General features: G+C 36.8%; 1 protein-coding gene across 4 annotated transcripts in view; it reads left to right on the plus strand.

The window, feature by feature from the left end:
* NFATC1 (nuclear factor of activated T cells 1) overlaps nucleotides 1–16,610 on the plus strand; it is a 212,402-nt gene that overhangs the window by 104,724 nt on the left and 91,068 nt on the right. For all 4 annotated transcript variants that reach the window (XM_069095005.1, XM_069095007.1, XM_069095008.1 and 1 more), the window contains exons 4-6: nucleotides 4,595–4,797; nucleotides 7,136–7,308; nucleotides 11,464–11,604. In XM_069095005.1, the coding sequence (XP_068951106.1) occupies nucleotides 4,595–4,797; nucleotides 7,136–7,308; nucleotides 11,464–11,604 (517 nt within the window). The remainder of the gene's footprint in view (nucleotides 1–4,594; nucleotides 4,798–7,135; nucleotides 7,309–11,463; nucleotides 11,605–16,610) is intronic.

Here is a 16,610-nt window from a genome sequence, read left to right on the forward strand (position 1 = left end):
AGAGAGAGAGAGAGAGAGAGAGAGAGAGAGAATGAGCTGGGGGGGGCACTGTCTGAAGAATCTCGTAATATGCTAGAAGAAATAGTGAGAAAAGATATAAGGGGTGGCTAGGTGGCGCAGTGATTAAGAGCGCCAGCCCCTGAGTTGGGAGGACCCAGGATTGGTTCCGGCCTCAGATACTTAACACACACACACACACACACACACACACACACACACACACACACACAACTGGCCATGTAACCTTGGGCAAGTTACTTAACCCCAATTGCTTTAAAAAAAAAAAGACATAAAGGTAGAGATATTGGAACCTCTGACCCAAATCTATACTAGTGAAGTATGTGAAGTAGAGGATTGATTGTTTCCAAATTATCTTAACTTCACATTCTAGGTTCCATGGATCACTGATAACTTCCCAATTTTACAGCCCAATGTAGATACTGCTGTCATCAAACCATTTCTTCTTTCTTTAAAATATTGCCCAAATAAGAAGCACAAACTCATTATCGTAAATGAAAAGCAACATGCTCTCAGTTTTAACTTGGAAGGTCTGTCAGAAAACAAATTCTTTGTTTAAACATCCCACCCAAAGTCTTGGAAACATAGTTCTCTTATGTTTATTGAGGCAGCAAATTAGAGTGTCTAAACTAATACTGATTCAATATAGAACACAATTTTTTTTTCTCCTGCTGCTTGTGGCCTTTGGAGTTGATAATTGAACTGAAGGATACAGACTGTGGTACCTGTTTGAAGTGAGCACTCAGACTTAGGGTTCCTTTTATCTTATAACAGTATTAATGTTGGCTGGGTGCCATGTACTGGGGGTTCAGAAGAGTTAATGAAAATCATGATGCTTTCAACTGCTCTCATAATGAGCCACTCTGCTTGCATCAAACCAAATGGCTTATAGACCACAGATTTCACATGTAAGAACATGTGAGGGGCCAGCCTAGTAACTAAAAAAAAAAAAATCAATATCCTCTTCTCATCAAAATCCAGAAGCAGTTAATTGCAAAATCAGACTCTCCAGCTCATCATATAGACTTGCAAATTGTGTTTTCAAATATATTAATGTATTAGAAATAAAAATAAAAACATTTAAGTATATCAAAATATGTTTGAAACCATATACATTGCCCTAAAATATTAAAATATGTGTTGAAGACCCTATTTGCTAGTTCTGAAGTGTTGTTGACTTTGACATTTGCTCTTACTTTCTCTCTTGCTCTTATAAAACTCATTAATTCTCTCGCAGATTTTATGATCATTTCAATACTATATCCTCAGTAATGTCCCCTTACCTGAAATCTAGTATGATATGTCCAGTTGAAAGTCGACATTTCTACTAATGTTTCAAACTAAAGTAATCAGTTCCTCCCTCAAATCAGTTCACACCCTGCACCACCCCTCCCCGCCCTTGGCCTCAAATTATGTCTCTCATTTCCCAGTCCAGCCACCCAAATTGACATTCTTCTGGAAGGAAAGCAATCTGATTAATCAATATCTCTGAATTCTCCAAGGGTAGTTCCATCTTAAAAGAGGGCCTTATTAGCCACTACCAATTTCAAATTGTAGGAATTTCAGGCAGTTGTGGATGATATTTGGTGGAGAGCAAGGGAAATGTCCAGCTGAATAAGTAGGGTGTCCAAGTTACTTGGGCTCCTCTGAGTTTGATACTCCAAGAGTTTTCAGAAGGACTTTGGAGGAGGAGTTTCCTGGTCACCCATTAAACATTTCTTTTTCAGGTGACCCTATAAATGCTTACTCTCAATTTCTGTACTACCTCAGTTCATTCCCCCAGCCCAGTCTCCTGCACTTCTCTTTTGTACTCATTGGGGCTTAGAAAGTCATTCACTGTGTTAGCCCCAGAACTCCCTCTCTCTCTCTCTCTCTGTCTGTATCTCTCTGTCTCTGTCTCTGTCTCTCTCTGTCTCTCTCTGTCTCTCTCTGTCTCTCTCTCTCTCTGTCTCTCTCTGTCTCTCTCTCTCTGTCTCTCTCTCTCTCTCTCTCTCTCTCTCTCTCTCTCTCACTCATTACACAGACATCCAAGGTCAACCCCAGAACCTCCCACAACACCAAACCATTATACAACCCCATCCACCTTTTTTTGGACCGATTCACACATTGGACTCTGCTGGGAAATGTTAAATAACCAATCTGGGGGAAAAAAAGGAACCCACAATACACTTTCAAGTTTATTTTGCATTATTAATATTTTCATATCACTTTGGTAAATCTAAATGATCAACAAAATAATAAACCAATCCCACATTTGTAGCATTTGCCAATTTCCCAAGTATAAATACTAGTACTGAAAATTTAATGATTGGGTGAACCCCTTGGAGTTGACTTTATCACACCCATGACCTATCGCCGTTTTATCACAGTGCCTGACACAATAGGAGGTACTTAATAAATATTTACTTACTGACTGACTTCATTAAGTATTTGTCTCTTGGGAACTGAAGTAAGATTGGATTGGAAGAATTTAGCTGTTATAATAGGGGGGTCCTTTCCTAACCCCTTAACTAAATTTTGTAAACGTGCTTTTCATAGTTTGCTTCTATATGTCATGATTAGCTGCCTTTATTCATATTCACACAAGTAAATTAAGAAGAATATTGGTGTTGTAAGTATGGAATACACATTTGTTGTTTGATGAATTTACCTTTTTTTAAATCGTGTCCTCCTGTCTTTTTTTCTTATGCCTTCATTTCATCTTCATGATCCTTCACAATCTGGGTCTCCAAAGAGTGGTTCCTTAAAAAAGGAAGCTGGTTTTTTTAAATTAAAAAAATTTTTTTTTCCTGGGCCATAATATAGCACTTGCCTATGACTTTAATTAAACTGAATGAAGAGCATAGTGGTTACCATCAATCACAGCTGGTTCAACAGGTCTGTGTCAGATGCTCTTGCAAAGAGATGGTTTAGAAAGATGAGTAAGCTAATGTAATACATCTGATTGATTATGGAGTACCTTATGAAAAAAAGAACACACTTATTAATCAATCAACAAGCATTTATTAAGTGCCACTTAATAAATAAGTGGCACTATGTGCCACTGAGCCCTGAAGTTACTTAACTTCTACTGTGTTGCTTCTGAAAATGGGAATTGTATTATCAACTGAAAATGCTATTATTAGTGCTAAAAATACCCATAAGATGATAGCTTAAAAATTATTTAAAGTGTTCTGTAAGGAGAAGTCAAACTTAGTGTGTGGAATGAGTTAAGATGAAGCAGTTAGTGCTTATGGCAGATTTCATCAGACCAGATTGTATGTTGCCTTAAAATGGGTTTAGGTATGTGAGCTCTAGTGATAGCTCAAAAACAGTTCATTGGGAAGAAGAGAACATCATGTATGTGCCATCCCAGTGCCCTAGGAGGTGTGTCTTCGGAGAAGAAAGAATGGATTCTGACAACAAATAGACTCATCAAAATCCCAGAATTTTTCAGTATCTTTTAATGAAGTCTCATTAGAGAGATACAAAACTGTTGTGCCTAATTTACTCTATTCCTTTCTGGAGGGGAAAAAAAAAACAGGCTTAGTCTGAACTGGCATTTTCTTGAGGAATGTCAGTATATAGTTTTCCATGTGTTGTGTCTGCCAACTGGTGGCCAGACGCTTAAGCAGACTTATCCAATTAGTGGAACATTCCCCCACCCAATCTGAAGGCTGAATTGATTGTTCTTGTATGTTGGGAACATCATTGTGGCCATGACTGTGTTTTTAAGTACTTAGTTTGAAAGGGGAAAGATCCATCAGACTGGGCAGAAGAAGTGCCAATCTTAGACTGATCTGGGTTATTTTGCTGGTTTGAACTTTATCAAACTAACTTTATGAGAGATGTTGTGCCTTGTTTAGTTTCTTGTTCTTTAAAGAAGAAAACACATTTCTCAGTAGCATGAATACTACTGATATTGATTCAGAGGAAGTGAATTGGTATGAACAATGGAGCCCTGGCATAACATGCTAATTTCCACAGGACAAAGTCAGCCAATGCATACAGGTTATTCCTACATCATACTTACTAGCATATACTTGCCTAAAATGAAAAAATGAAAGAAAGTCTGGTTTCTCATGGAGCCTACTGACGATGCTTATGATGAAAAGGATAACCTTGGGAAACATGTAGGCATCTGAGAAGATGAAGTCAGCTCTGTGTCAGGAGATAGGATGGCTTAAATCAGAGTACTGAAAAGAAAAATCCACTTAATTCTTACTTTATCCTGATATGTAATTTTAAAATGGTATTTTTTGTTTGTTTTTTCGTGGTAGTGGGTAGGCATGTGGTCATACATGTATATACACGTGTGTGTGTTTAAGCAGACAGTAGGACTGTTCAGAACTTAAATCTAGCTAAGTGCCCCAGGTCTTTTAGAATAATGAGACATTTTCTAAATGCACTTTTTTTTTTATTGTACCACTATTACACTACAGAGAAAAAAAGGGGTGGGAGGTGGGAGGGGATTTAACACTTAGCACCTGTCACTAGTTTTCTCCTAGAATTAGAGTCTCTTGCTTATAAAAATTTAATTGATTCCTAGCAGTTTATGTGCGTGGTGCTTAGTGGGAGTTTTCTGTTCTTTTGCCAGCTACATGGTTACTTAGAAAGTGAGCCGCTCACACTACAGCTGTTCATCGGGACAGCAGACGACCGCCTGCTGAGACCACATGCTTTCTACCAGGTCCACCGGATAACAGGGAAAACTGTCTCCACCACCAGCCATGAAGCAATCCTCTCCAACACCAAAGTCCTGGAAATTCCACTTCTGCCGGAAAATAACATGCGAGCAATGTAAGCTTTGTGGACTGGGCCACTTGGTGACTTCAGTAGACTTGTGTGTCTGTGTGTTTTCTCTTTTCCTGACTTTCTCACCCAGTCCTCCAAATCATTTCAGCCTTTAACAAATTTACCAAATTCCAGTGGCTGAGAGTATTCTTAGCTTAACACCTAAATGAACCCCCGGATATTTATGATAACTGATTTGTTTCTTTCTAGGGTTTCAGCCACTGTGATTAATGGCACTTAAAATAAATATCTCAATTACAACCCTGTAAATATCTCCCACCCTGTTCTTCTATTTAGCAGCTACTAAACATGACACCTAGTTGTTCTTGACTGTGAAGCAAGAAAATTAGAGTCACCTGGACATAATTTTTTACTTTAATAACATTTTATTTTTTCCCAATTACATATTATTTTAACATTCATTAAAATTTTTTTTTAAGTTCCAAATTCTCTCCCTCCTCCCTTATCCTCCCTTCCCGCGATGGTAAACAATCTGATATAGTTTACCCACGTGCAAACATGCAAAACATATTTCCATATTAGTCACGTGAAAGAAGACACAAAACAGAAATCATGAAAATAATAAGGTGGAAAAAATAGTATGATCTGATCTGCAATGAATACAAAATTTTAAAAACATTATTATTACAAGAGTATTTTCAAATACTATCTTAAGTTGTAGAAAAATGATTCTGTTGCTAATCATTCACTCTCAATTATACTCTATACAAAAGTAAAAGAACAAACCTTGCCTTGTTCAAATGGTTCCTAATCATATTTAGGTCATTAATTATAACTCTGTTTATCAGAATCACAGTGAAATTATCTGTTATCTTTACAGAGAATTTATAACTATAAAAGTCTATATTGTAAAATCAATACAAAATTTCTCTCAACTTGGGGAAATTTCAAGTATCTTTGATTTGGTTTCTAGTCAGGATCCTGAGAACTGACATGAAATCAAATGGATTCTGATGACTTTCATCTGCTTTAAATGAGTCTAGTTATGATACTTATAAAAACCAGTTCATTTACTACATGCCTCAGAGCACTTCAAGATTTTCAGAGGAGGACTTGCTGTATTAGAAACATTGAGAGGTACCCATCCAACTTGAGCCCAGATGAATGGTAGTTTCCACTTAGGTTCTTAAAACTTGAGAGGACCTTGTTGTAAATTTTCATTTTCTAGACTCTTAGCTAAGTACTAGGTGTTAAAATAACTGTCAGACTTTTTACTATTATTTCTGATAAATACTATGGGAAAGGAAGAAAATATTGTGGATTATTATGGGTCAGCACTTTGTGGAATCTGCACTGAAGCTTATTTGAATCATAACAATACAAATTGTAAACCAGGAAAATGAGAGCTTGAACAGTACTGCATTAGCTCCTGGAAGAATCACTAGTGCATGTGTATCATGATGAATGTGAATCTAGTGAAGAATGATTTTAATAGGTTTTTTCTACATGACATTGCTAGCTGTACTTTCCATTATTTTCCCCCTACCATAGTTACATAGTTAAAAATTTAACTCTGGGGGGCGGCCAGGTAGCACAGGAGTAAGAGCACTGGCTCCAGTGTTGGGATGACCTGGAGATCGAATCCCGGGCTCAGACACTTAGCACCCACCCAGAAACACTTGGCCGTGTAACCTTGAGCAAGTTACTTAACCCCTATTGCTTAGGGGCAGCCAGGTGGCTCAGCGAGTAAGAGTACCGGCTCCAGTGTCGGGATGACCTGGATCAAATCCAGGCTCAGATACTCAGCACCACACCCAAAAATAACTGGCTGTGTAACCTTGAGCAAGTTACTTAACCCTGATTGCTTTAAAAAAAAATTAACTCTGTTATCATACCAAATGATGGGAGAATCAAGACACTTAGCTTTATTATTAGCACAGTGCCAGACACATAGTAGATGCTTAATAAATGTTTTTGACTCACTATGTGTCCAAAATTATTTTACCTAAAAATAAAATAAAATTATTTTGCCTGAGAGATGGAGCTAATTGAGCCAAGGTTATTTTGGGTATTGAATTATCTATGAAATTGCCTCAGTTATCTGCTTGACTTGGCATGTGTAGATACAGTCTCAGTGATGCCCTTGGTGACTGCTCTGAATGTCTTTACCTTCAAATATACCTTTTTCCTTTACCACAGAACCATAACAATGGGTAGCTTCCAATGGCACTAGGATGTGTGCATACTCATATCACTATAATACCATAGATGTTATGGTAAAATCAGAGGGCATTTCTAAAGGATGAGAGTTTAGAAGTTTTCAACTCTATTATGTAAGAAACTGGAAAAAATATTAAATGACCTTTTGTTTTGTTTTGAGCAGTATTGATTGTGCTGGAATCCTAAAACTCAGAAACTCAGACATTGAACTGCGGAAAGGTGAAACTGACATTGGAAGAAAGAATACGAGAGTGAGACTGGTTTTCCGGGTTCATATTCCACAATCTAATGGCAGAACTCTCTCTCTCCAAGTAGCATCAAATCCTATTGAGTGTTGTAAGTAATTATTTACTTTCCCCCCTTCTTTCCAAGGACTATATAGAATTTAGTAGAAAGAGACTTTAGAGATATTTTTTCTAACACTGAATAGATGAGGAAGCACAGAGATATGGAATTACTTGAACAGTTCATGATAGCAATTTTGCTTTTTTTTGTTTATGTTTGTACAGTAGCTAGGTGGTACAGTGGATAACACCGATCCTAGATCAGGAAGGCCCAAGTGCAACATTTGACCTCATATACTTACTAGCTTTGTGACCCCTGGGCAAGTCACTTAACCCTTCATTTGTCTCATTTTCCTTGTCTGTAAGATGGGAATGATAATAACACTTACCTCCTAGGGTTATTATGTGTATCAAATAAGATAATTTTTGAGCACTTAGCATAGTGCCTGGCACAGAGTACTATGTACGTGTTAGCTATTATCATTATTAACTTGTTTCTTCAAAAATATATATTTGATGGTTCAGAGTCACTGAAAAGCATTACCCATTTCTCGTTAAAATAATGCTTAATCACCCTAGTTTTGAATGTTACAAAGAAACATTTAGTCATGGTATGAGAAAAATTGATGCTTGCTTTAAATGTGGACTTAAAAAAGTTATATATTTTACATATTTGGTGCAGTACATAGAGTGCTGGTCCCTTAACCTCTTTCTGCCCCACTTTCCTCATCTGAAAATTGGGATAAATATAGCTCTTGTCTCTTGGAGTTGTTGTGAAGATCAAATGAGATATTTGTAAAGTGGTCTGCAAGCATAAACACTAGCCTTAATCTTCATCATTATCATCATCATCACTATCATTCAGAGGCTATTTGTTAGAGTAACCTTGATAATGCATCAGAGCATTCAAAACCCACCATGATTTACCTAATTACAACCTGCAATCTGTGTGAAGAACTGAAAAGAAAATAATTTTGTTATAGACCTTTGAACTATCTTAAATGTATCACCTAAGAATTCCCTGTAATGTCATAGAAATTGCAGAAAATGAGACTGGGAGCTTTGAAACTTCTTGTATGGAATTAATTCATAGTCCTATTCATTGTATTCCTTGAAGATTCCTTTTTTTTTTAAAACCAAAGAGTTTTGGGACTGCATCCTTTTTTCCAAGCCTCTCATTTTATGGAGGAAGAAGATGAAACCCAGAAAGTTCACATAACTTGGTTACACATTCCTGCCTCTGTCACTTAGTTGTGTGACCTAAGGCAAGTTACATCACCTCTCAGCCTCAGTTCGAGTGAACCTATTAAACAGTCTGAACATGCTACTTCATTTAGTTTTATGAGTCTTATCAAATTGTCTTCTTTTTCCCCCTGCCCCCATCTCATTTCTAAACAAGGGTCTGTTAGGGAACAAGATCCTGGTTTCTACTTATTATAGCTTCACTCATTTCATGCATGACCTTTAACAAATTATTGGAGACTGAACTGAGAGACTCCTCTTCTCCATGTTACCTGCATGTCTTTTACTCCTCTTCCTCTTTATGGTGGTTAAAGAGAAGAGAATAAGGGAAATGTTCCCCAGAGCAGGTTAGAGAAAAGCTTACATGGGGTGTGGCCAAAGTGACTGGCTTTTTAAGAGATCAATCTCTGCTTCTCATGATAGCACCATGCTTCTGGAGCAGACAGAGAACCATCCTCTTAACTATTCCTTTATTACCTTTAGCCTTTCTACCTTTTTCTTCCTAGCTATGGACAAGTGCCAAGGTTCAGTCCTCTAGCCTTCTGCTCTTCTTTATTTATACTTCTCTCCCTCAGTTAGTCTCATGGTTTCAGATGTTACCTCTCTGCTTATGACTCTTAGATATTCATCTCCAAACCTAGCCTCTTTTCCAGACTCCAGCTTGGCTCTCTAATGGTCTATTGAACATCTAAGTGACTCTAGCCATCACCCCAAGCTTAACATGTCAAAAACTTAATTCATCATAAACTCTTCCCTCCAAGAAACTTTCTTCTTCCCTTCCTGAGTTCATCTATTTCTCTCCTAGTGACACAATCATTTCTCCAGAAATAGGCTCAAAACTTTAGAGTTATCTTTGACTTGCTCCTTCCTTTCACCCCTCATATCAAATTACTTACCAAATCCTGTTGAATTTTCCTTCAGTACATGTCTGTCTTTTCAATGTGGTCCTACCCCTTCTTCTTCAGCTGAAACCTTCTATATGTGCTCTTTCTCTCATTAGAATTTGAGGTCCTTGAGAGAAAAGACTTTCTGGGTTTTCAACTCGTATCCTCAGTACTTAGCACAGGGCTTTGCACATGGTAAGGGCTTAGCAAATGCCTTTCCATTCATTCTTCATTTATTCCATTCCATTCCCATTGACACCTCCTAGATCCAAGTGCTCATTACCTCATACCTCTCAGATTCCAGTTTCCCTCCTCTGATCCATCCTTTATAAGACTCCTGAATGGATCTTTCCCAAATGCTGCCTTTTTCATGCTCTAGATAGCTCAAAAACCTTAACTGATTTCTTTCTTTTGAGGCCTTGTTTAAGTCCCACCTCACCTGATTTAGGACTTAATTGCACACTGTCTTGAATTGTTGGTTAAGTTTCCTGTTTGTTGGTCTGCTCTACCAAACTACAGTGTAAACCCCACTCCACCTCTAGCACCAAGTACCAAACTGAGTACATAATAAGTGCTTAGGACAGTAGTGGATTATTTATTAGAATTTGAGCCTCACAACAGTCCTGTGAGGTAGGTACTGTCATTATTCCTATTTTATAGTTGAGATAACTGGCAACTCAGTGACTTGCCCAGAGTCACACAGCTAGTGTCAGAGGATAGATTTAAACTCAAAGTCTTCTGCACTGGTCTAGCACTCTATTCATTGTGGCCACATAGTGGCCTCACTTAATTCCCAAAGGTATTATCTTAGGGTCAGGCCAAACCACCCAGAGCCCTAGATTTCTGGGCCCTCCATAATTCCAGGCCTTAGGCATGCTTCTAATGTTGTATAGGATCTGGCTGATAGAACATCTCCATCATACCACAACTGCGTGGCAAGGTGGCAGTTACAAATGTTTCAAGAGAATTCTCAAAGAGTTAAGTTCTCTTTGGATTCTAAAAGCAGGAAAAAGTTTTTTTTTTACCATAACAAGGGTGATCCAGACAATCTTCAAGTATTTATTAAGCACCTACTCTTAAAGCAGGGATTCTGGGAAGGTAAAGGGGATACAAATCAATCGATCAATCAACAAGAACTTACTAAGTGCCTACTCTGGAGTAGGTACTGGAGATGCAAAGATAAAAAAGAATCATCCTCTACCTTCCAGAAGAGTATATTCTATACACTGATGGACAATATTGTGTCTCTGCTATTTTGAGATTCTATTGGGCAAGGGGATTGGGTTTCCCCCTCACAAATAAGCTAAGATTATGAGTTTTTAGTTGGAGAATAAAAGAGATGCAATGAAAACACCTTATTTTCAAATTTTGTTCTGGTCTAGTGATTTCATTGGGGTGATGAACTCCCAAGGAAAATCCCTCTATCATTGTAGATGAGCAGCTACTCTCCAATTTCATCTTAGAGTTATCTGGGTCACTGAAAAGTTAAGTGACTTGCTCAGGGTCACACAGACATTATCTTTCAGAGGTAACTCTTGAACTCAGGTCTTCCAGACTCTAAGACTGGTTCTCTGTTCTGAATATAATGCTGTCTCTTAGTCTGGCTATGTTTACAGATTAATTATAACAATTATAGTAAGGAAAATCATTTGAGTAGTTACAGTGTTTTAAATTTTGTTTTGCAAAATTTAGGTGGTGCCTCCTTAAAATACATGAGGATCATATTTTAGGTTCACCCAAATAACTCATTTGAATGATTGGGTGATACGAAGCCAAAAAATCTGTCAGAAATTTGAATACTGAAGAATGAGACTTCTGCTCCAAGTCTGGTTCCATCACCAATGTATCTTTGTCTTCTATTCCCCAACTGAAAATGGAGGGTGATTATACCATCCTATACAGAAAGAATTTACTAGAAAATCATGCTCAAATGTCTCTTACATTATTGAGTCTTAGCATTCTCAGGAAGATTGTATCAAATACTTTGTTGTGTAATGCAAAGAAGTGTTGAGAGAACTACTAAACCCTTTTTATCATTTAAAAACAAATTATGTTCCATATGTGGTTTTTTTCTCCTCTAGCCCAGAGATCTGCCCAAGAATTGCCTTTAGTGGAGAAACAAAGCACAGACAGTTATCCAGTGATCGGTGGGAAAAAAATGATATTGTCTGGTCACAACTTTCTGCAAGACTCAAAAGTAATTTTCGTGGAAAAAGCACCAGGTATTTTCTTTAAAAATAGCCTTGCATTAGTTTTTTCTGTTTTGGATGCTTGTGGAAACTTGATTCCTGGATGGGGAGAGTGCAGACCTTCTAATTGCATGTTGTCCTTCTGCATATATTTTTCAAGTAATGGGGTGGAGCTGTGTGGATGACCTACATAACAATACCATTTTGCATAATATGTTTATACAGGCAGTTAGGAATTTTTGCATGAACTGTCAATTATGGCATTTAAAGTAAAAGCTAAGAGTTTATTTTTGTAGCAAGCTATAGTTTCCTTCTGACAGTTTTTATTGTTAATATCACAGGAACTCCCAAGGACTTTGTAATGTTTTAGGAGGAAATAAATGAAAGTTTGTTTTCTTGTCTTTTGAGATGTATTTCTTAGTAATGAATGCAACTTTTAGTTTCCTCATGTCTGCCTCTGTGGCTACATATAACACCACTTATCTGGTGTCCACTCCTCTTTCTGAGATGTAGTAACACATTCTCTTCCTTGGGTATTTTTCTCCTCTACATCACATTTTGGAAAGCATGGTTTATATGTGCATTAAGACTTACAGGACATTCTGTAAGTATTTGTCTCTATATTTGTACATTCGCATGTACAAACACATATACATATACATATATTTTGGTTCAGTTTTAAGGTTTAATAGCTTAAAACTGAACCAAGATTTTCGGGGCTCCATGTATGTGTAGATATATAGATATATAGATGTAACACTAGGTCATAGAATTAATTGAATCTTAGTAATAGAAAGGAACTTAGCATTTGTCTTTTATAACTCCCTTTTATAGATAAGGAAACTGAGGCAAAACTGAGACTAGCATCCAGGTCTCCTGATTTTCTTAGTTCAAGTGCCTTTTCTAGTTTTTTAAATGTTATTTTAAAAATTTTAATTTTTAATTCATGGAATAAAACAAGCATTTCCATAACATAGAACAATAAAGATGATTGTACGTGAAACTTCAAATTTGCTATGTATAGCTTGCTATTCCTTTCAAATATACAACAAAATTATCATGTAAATTTATTTTTTTCTTCCTCTCCCCCTCCATCCTATCTAGTATACCATGGTGCATCACATTTTATGGGGTCCAGTTCCTTTTCCCATCTTTGTTAATGATCGCTCTATAAATTCATTGGCCTGCATCACTGGTGTGATGGGTGTTTTTTTTTTTAGTAAAATCTTAGAGACCACCAAGTCTTTTCACATATATGGCTTTTGTTAACCTCATGTGTCTTTAGGTAGAATTCTAGAAAGAATGTCTCTTGTGCTGCACTGTTACGGCTCCTCAGTTAATGCCTACAGTAGCCTGTGTAGGGTCACTCCTACACTATCATTATTTGCTAACTGTTTTTTGAGGTTTCAGTGACCAGAACACCACTTTGCCTTGGCTGTTGTCTAAATCCCCTAAAGATATTCTCTGTCGGTTACCCCTACAAAATGTGGTTCTGTTGGATATGATTCTGAGCTTAAGAGCATTTTATTGGGCCTACCACAGCACTTTGTATGCTAGAGGGTTTTACGTAATTGCTGTTCATAGACTGATGATAAATTTTTCTACTAATTGTTATTTCATTTCTTACAAATAAAATTGGATGTGAGTGTTGTGCATATGTGCACTATAGATAGGAGCCTTGTGATAAGTGAGGTAATGTATAACAAATCAATTTGGATTTTCTGGTTAAACCAGCATTATACATTTACAATAGGTTTTTTTTTAATAAGACATAAAACAATGTCCTCTGAAAGAATGGAGCATGTAAGAATATTGATTCATTTCTTTGAGATTTAAAGTATGTACAGTTTTTCTACTAGCAAAATTTCTCACCTGCATATCAACATATCCCTGAACTTAATTGAGTGTTGTGAACTTCTCTATTATCTTATCATATCCCTGTCATTCAAAAGCAGAATTTTCCAGTGCAATCATTTCCTTCCAGGAGGTTTAGACAATTTCAGAGGATTCAAGTCTTTTTTACTGTGGTCAGGGTGGGATGTATGAGGTTTAGGGGTTAAGGGCTGTTGTGTTGCCTTTTTTTCTTTTTTGGTACATTTACCAATTGAAATGTTCTTGAAAGCAGAGCCAATCCAACACTTACTCTAATCAAGTGAAAACCACTGAGGCATTCAACCTTCATAATGGGATCCTTGATTTTGTACAGTTTGCAGGAAAGTTAAGTGCTTCAATCAAAATGTGTTTGAAAGTCTCTAGTATTTAACTTGGCAAGCCTGTGCAATCAGGAACGTAATACAGGAGGTGGGGGAAAGTTGAAATTATAAAGAAAATTCAACTAACAACAATGATAAAAAAATTTGCATTATTGGAAAACATTCTAAAAGGATTAATTTGGAAATTACTTAAATTTACTTTAAAATTGCTTAAATTTAAATTACAACTTACAATATATGTATTTGTCAATGTGGGAAGATGTATCACCAGGAAGGAATTTAAAGACAGTATTTAGATATCTCTTGTTACAAATTAGCTAAAATTACCCTTCAAGAGTGACATTTTTGGTTGGGCTCTGTTTCAGAAAGAAAATTAATGCTCTCTTTATGACTCTCTGCCATTTATGATTCTTAGGCCAGAAGAGTATGGTATTTGTCTTCAAATATTTTAAGGGCTATTGAATAGAAGAAGGATTAAGCATATTCTATGTTGTTCCAAGGGACAGAATTAAGACCAATGGGGAAAGACGGGGTGGAGTGCTTACTGGGAAGCAGGTTTTGGTTTAATATATTGAATTTGAACAATTGTTGCTGTTAAGAAAGAGAATGAGCTCCCTACCACTGTTCAAACTAAGGCTGAGATGTTACAGAGTATAGTCCTGTCTATAAGATTCAGTGATTCCATGAATATGCAGTTAGTTAGTCACCTGTAAATATTTTGACTGAAGTACAGCTCACCCTTATTTTACAGTTTGCAAAGAGCTTTCTTCATCATCTGAGGTAGATGTTAAGTGACTTGCTCATTGTGATATAGGTGGTATAATAGTTGTCACTCAAACTTGGATTTTTAGACTCTCAATTCAATATTCTTTTTACTATGCCACACTGCTTCCCCTATAAGAATATAAATGTATCTAGCTGCCCTTCTAGTAATATTTTTCAATTAATGCAGAACTATAATGGTAGCAAATATAAAAAATATAAATACACACTCAATAAGTAAACATATATTCAAACCAGGTGTGTTTTCATATAAGTTCACATTAATATTTAAGTCAAGTGGTTTATAAATTCATACACATACAAGTATATACATATAAATCATATATTCACAAATAGGCATTTAGCTTAACAAATGCCTGTGTAATTTTGTTCTTCTAGGTTGGCTTTCTTACATTTATCATTTACTGCATTCCTAATACAGTCTGAAATGTTGTTGTAACCAAATACCCTGTATCATTAGCTTATGAAAAGTTTTTCTTTTCTAATTCTTTTTCAGAAAAAAAAACACTTAAATTGATTATTTCAAAACACTGTAATACCAGCTACCCTTTAGGCTTTTTGTGAGATCATGTGGCTTTTTTCTCTGCTTTGGGAGTGTGTGTGTGTGTGTGTGTGTGTGTGTGTGTGTGTGTGTGTGCGTGTGTGTGTGTGTGTGTGTGTGTGTGTGAGAATACCACTTACAAGTACAATAAGGATAGGAATTAGAGTCCAATGTGAACTAGCCTTCCAAAAAGTTTAGATTATTTAATCTTGGCAATTCATTAGCCTAGCCATGAAGACTCTTCCCTCCTCCTCCATCCTCAGAGTCTAAGGGCAGCTAATAATTATGTAAGATTAGCTGTTATAATTGTTAAAAATATTAAAAAATTACAGACTATATCATAGAACTACATTTGCTATCATTCTCATTTTTCTGTTCTGTATCATACTTGGGAAAACCACTTCAGATGAAACAATATAATTGAGAGTGCCTTGTGTTTGTTTTTCACATTTGCACACGTGTTGTTCACGGAAATTCATTTCACTTTTAAAGCACCTCAATGCTTCTTGTACTCTAATTTCCTTTCAGTTTTTTCCTCCTGGAAGGCTTGTGCTTCCTCTGCCCCCCCCTCCCTCTTTCTTAAAGGGCTAGTCCTTAGCAGTGGCAATCTCTTGAGAAATGACATTATCTTGGCCTCCTTGCGTGCAGTCTGTCTGTTCTATCAGTGACTCATGCAAAAGGGAATCCCTGAAGAATGATCATGCTGGTGCAGAGAGACAGCAGAGCTGTAGTTTTCATTTAACCCCTTAGTCACTCAATTAGGCTACAGAAAAAAAAAAAGCCAAAACTGGATAGACTGTTAAATATTAACTATCCTGGTAGGCGATTTCTGCACAGACTTTGAGAAAAGAAGTTGTTAGCTAAGGGGGAGTAGTTGGGTTAAGTGGTATTGTGAGAAAAGTGTCACAGAGGACTTGTTTAAGCTGGTATTTGTTTGTAATATATTCCTCAGTCTCTAGGGTAGATAAATAATGGGGCTTTTCAGAAGAGCAGTATAATTTTTTTTAGATCTTTTACAGTGTTGTAAAAAAAATTCAAATGTTGAAATAAGTCATTATTTCAAGGGATTTAGGTCAATGCTTTGTGGCTTGCACATCAGACCATATTTTCTAGTGATGAAAGACAGTGTAGAACGGTCATCCAAGAACCAGAGCTACACGAGAAGGGACATTCATGACAGCTCTACTCCAAGAGGTTTGACCTGTCAGATTCAGGCTGACTCTTACATCATTGGCATCCACCCTGTTTTGCCTGTTACAGGCTTCCATTTGTGAGAAGTTAAGCATCAGTGGGTCTTATTCCCTCTCTTCCCATTCATTCAAGATCTTATATTACATTATCATTACATGATTCTACTTCCCTTCTCACTATAGGTGGAGGCATCTAAATATAAAGCATGAATACCAGTCAGTAAGGCAGTAAGCATTTATTAAGCACCTATTATGTGCTAGGCACTGTGGTGTGTGTGTGTGTGTGTGTGTGTGTGTGTGTGTGTGTGTGTG

Source organism: Petaurus breviceps, unplaced genomic scaffold (assembly GCF_028583685.1).
Source record: "Petaurus breviceps papuanus isolate PSGF00001 unplaced genomic scaffold, PetGlider_PUasm1.0 224, whole genome shotgun sequence".
Taxonomy (NCBI): domain Eukaryota; kingdom Metazoa; phylum Chordata; class Mammalia; order Diprotodontia; family Petauridae; genus Petaurus; species Petaurus breviceps.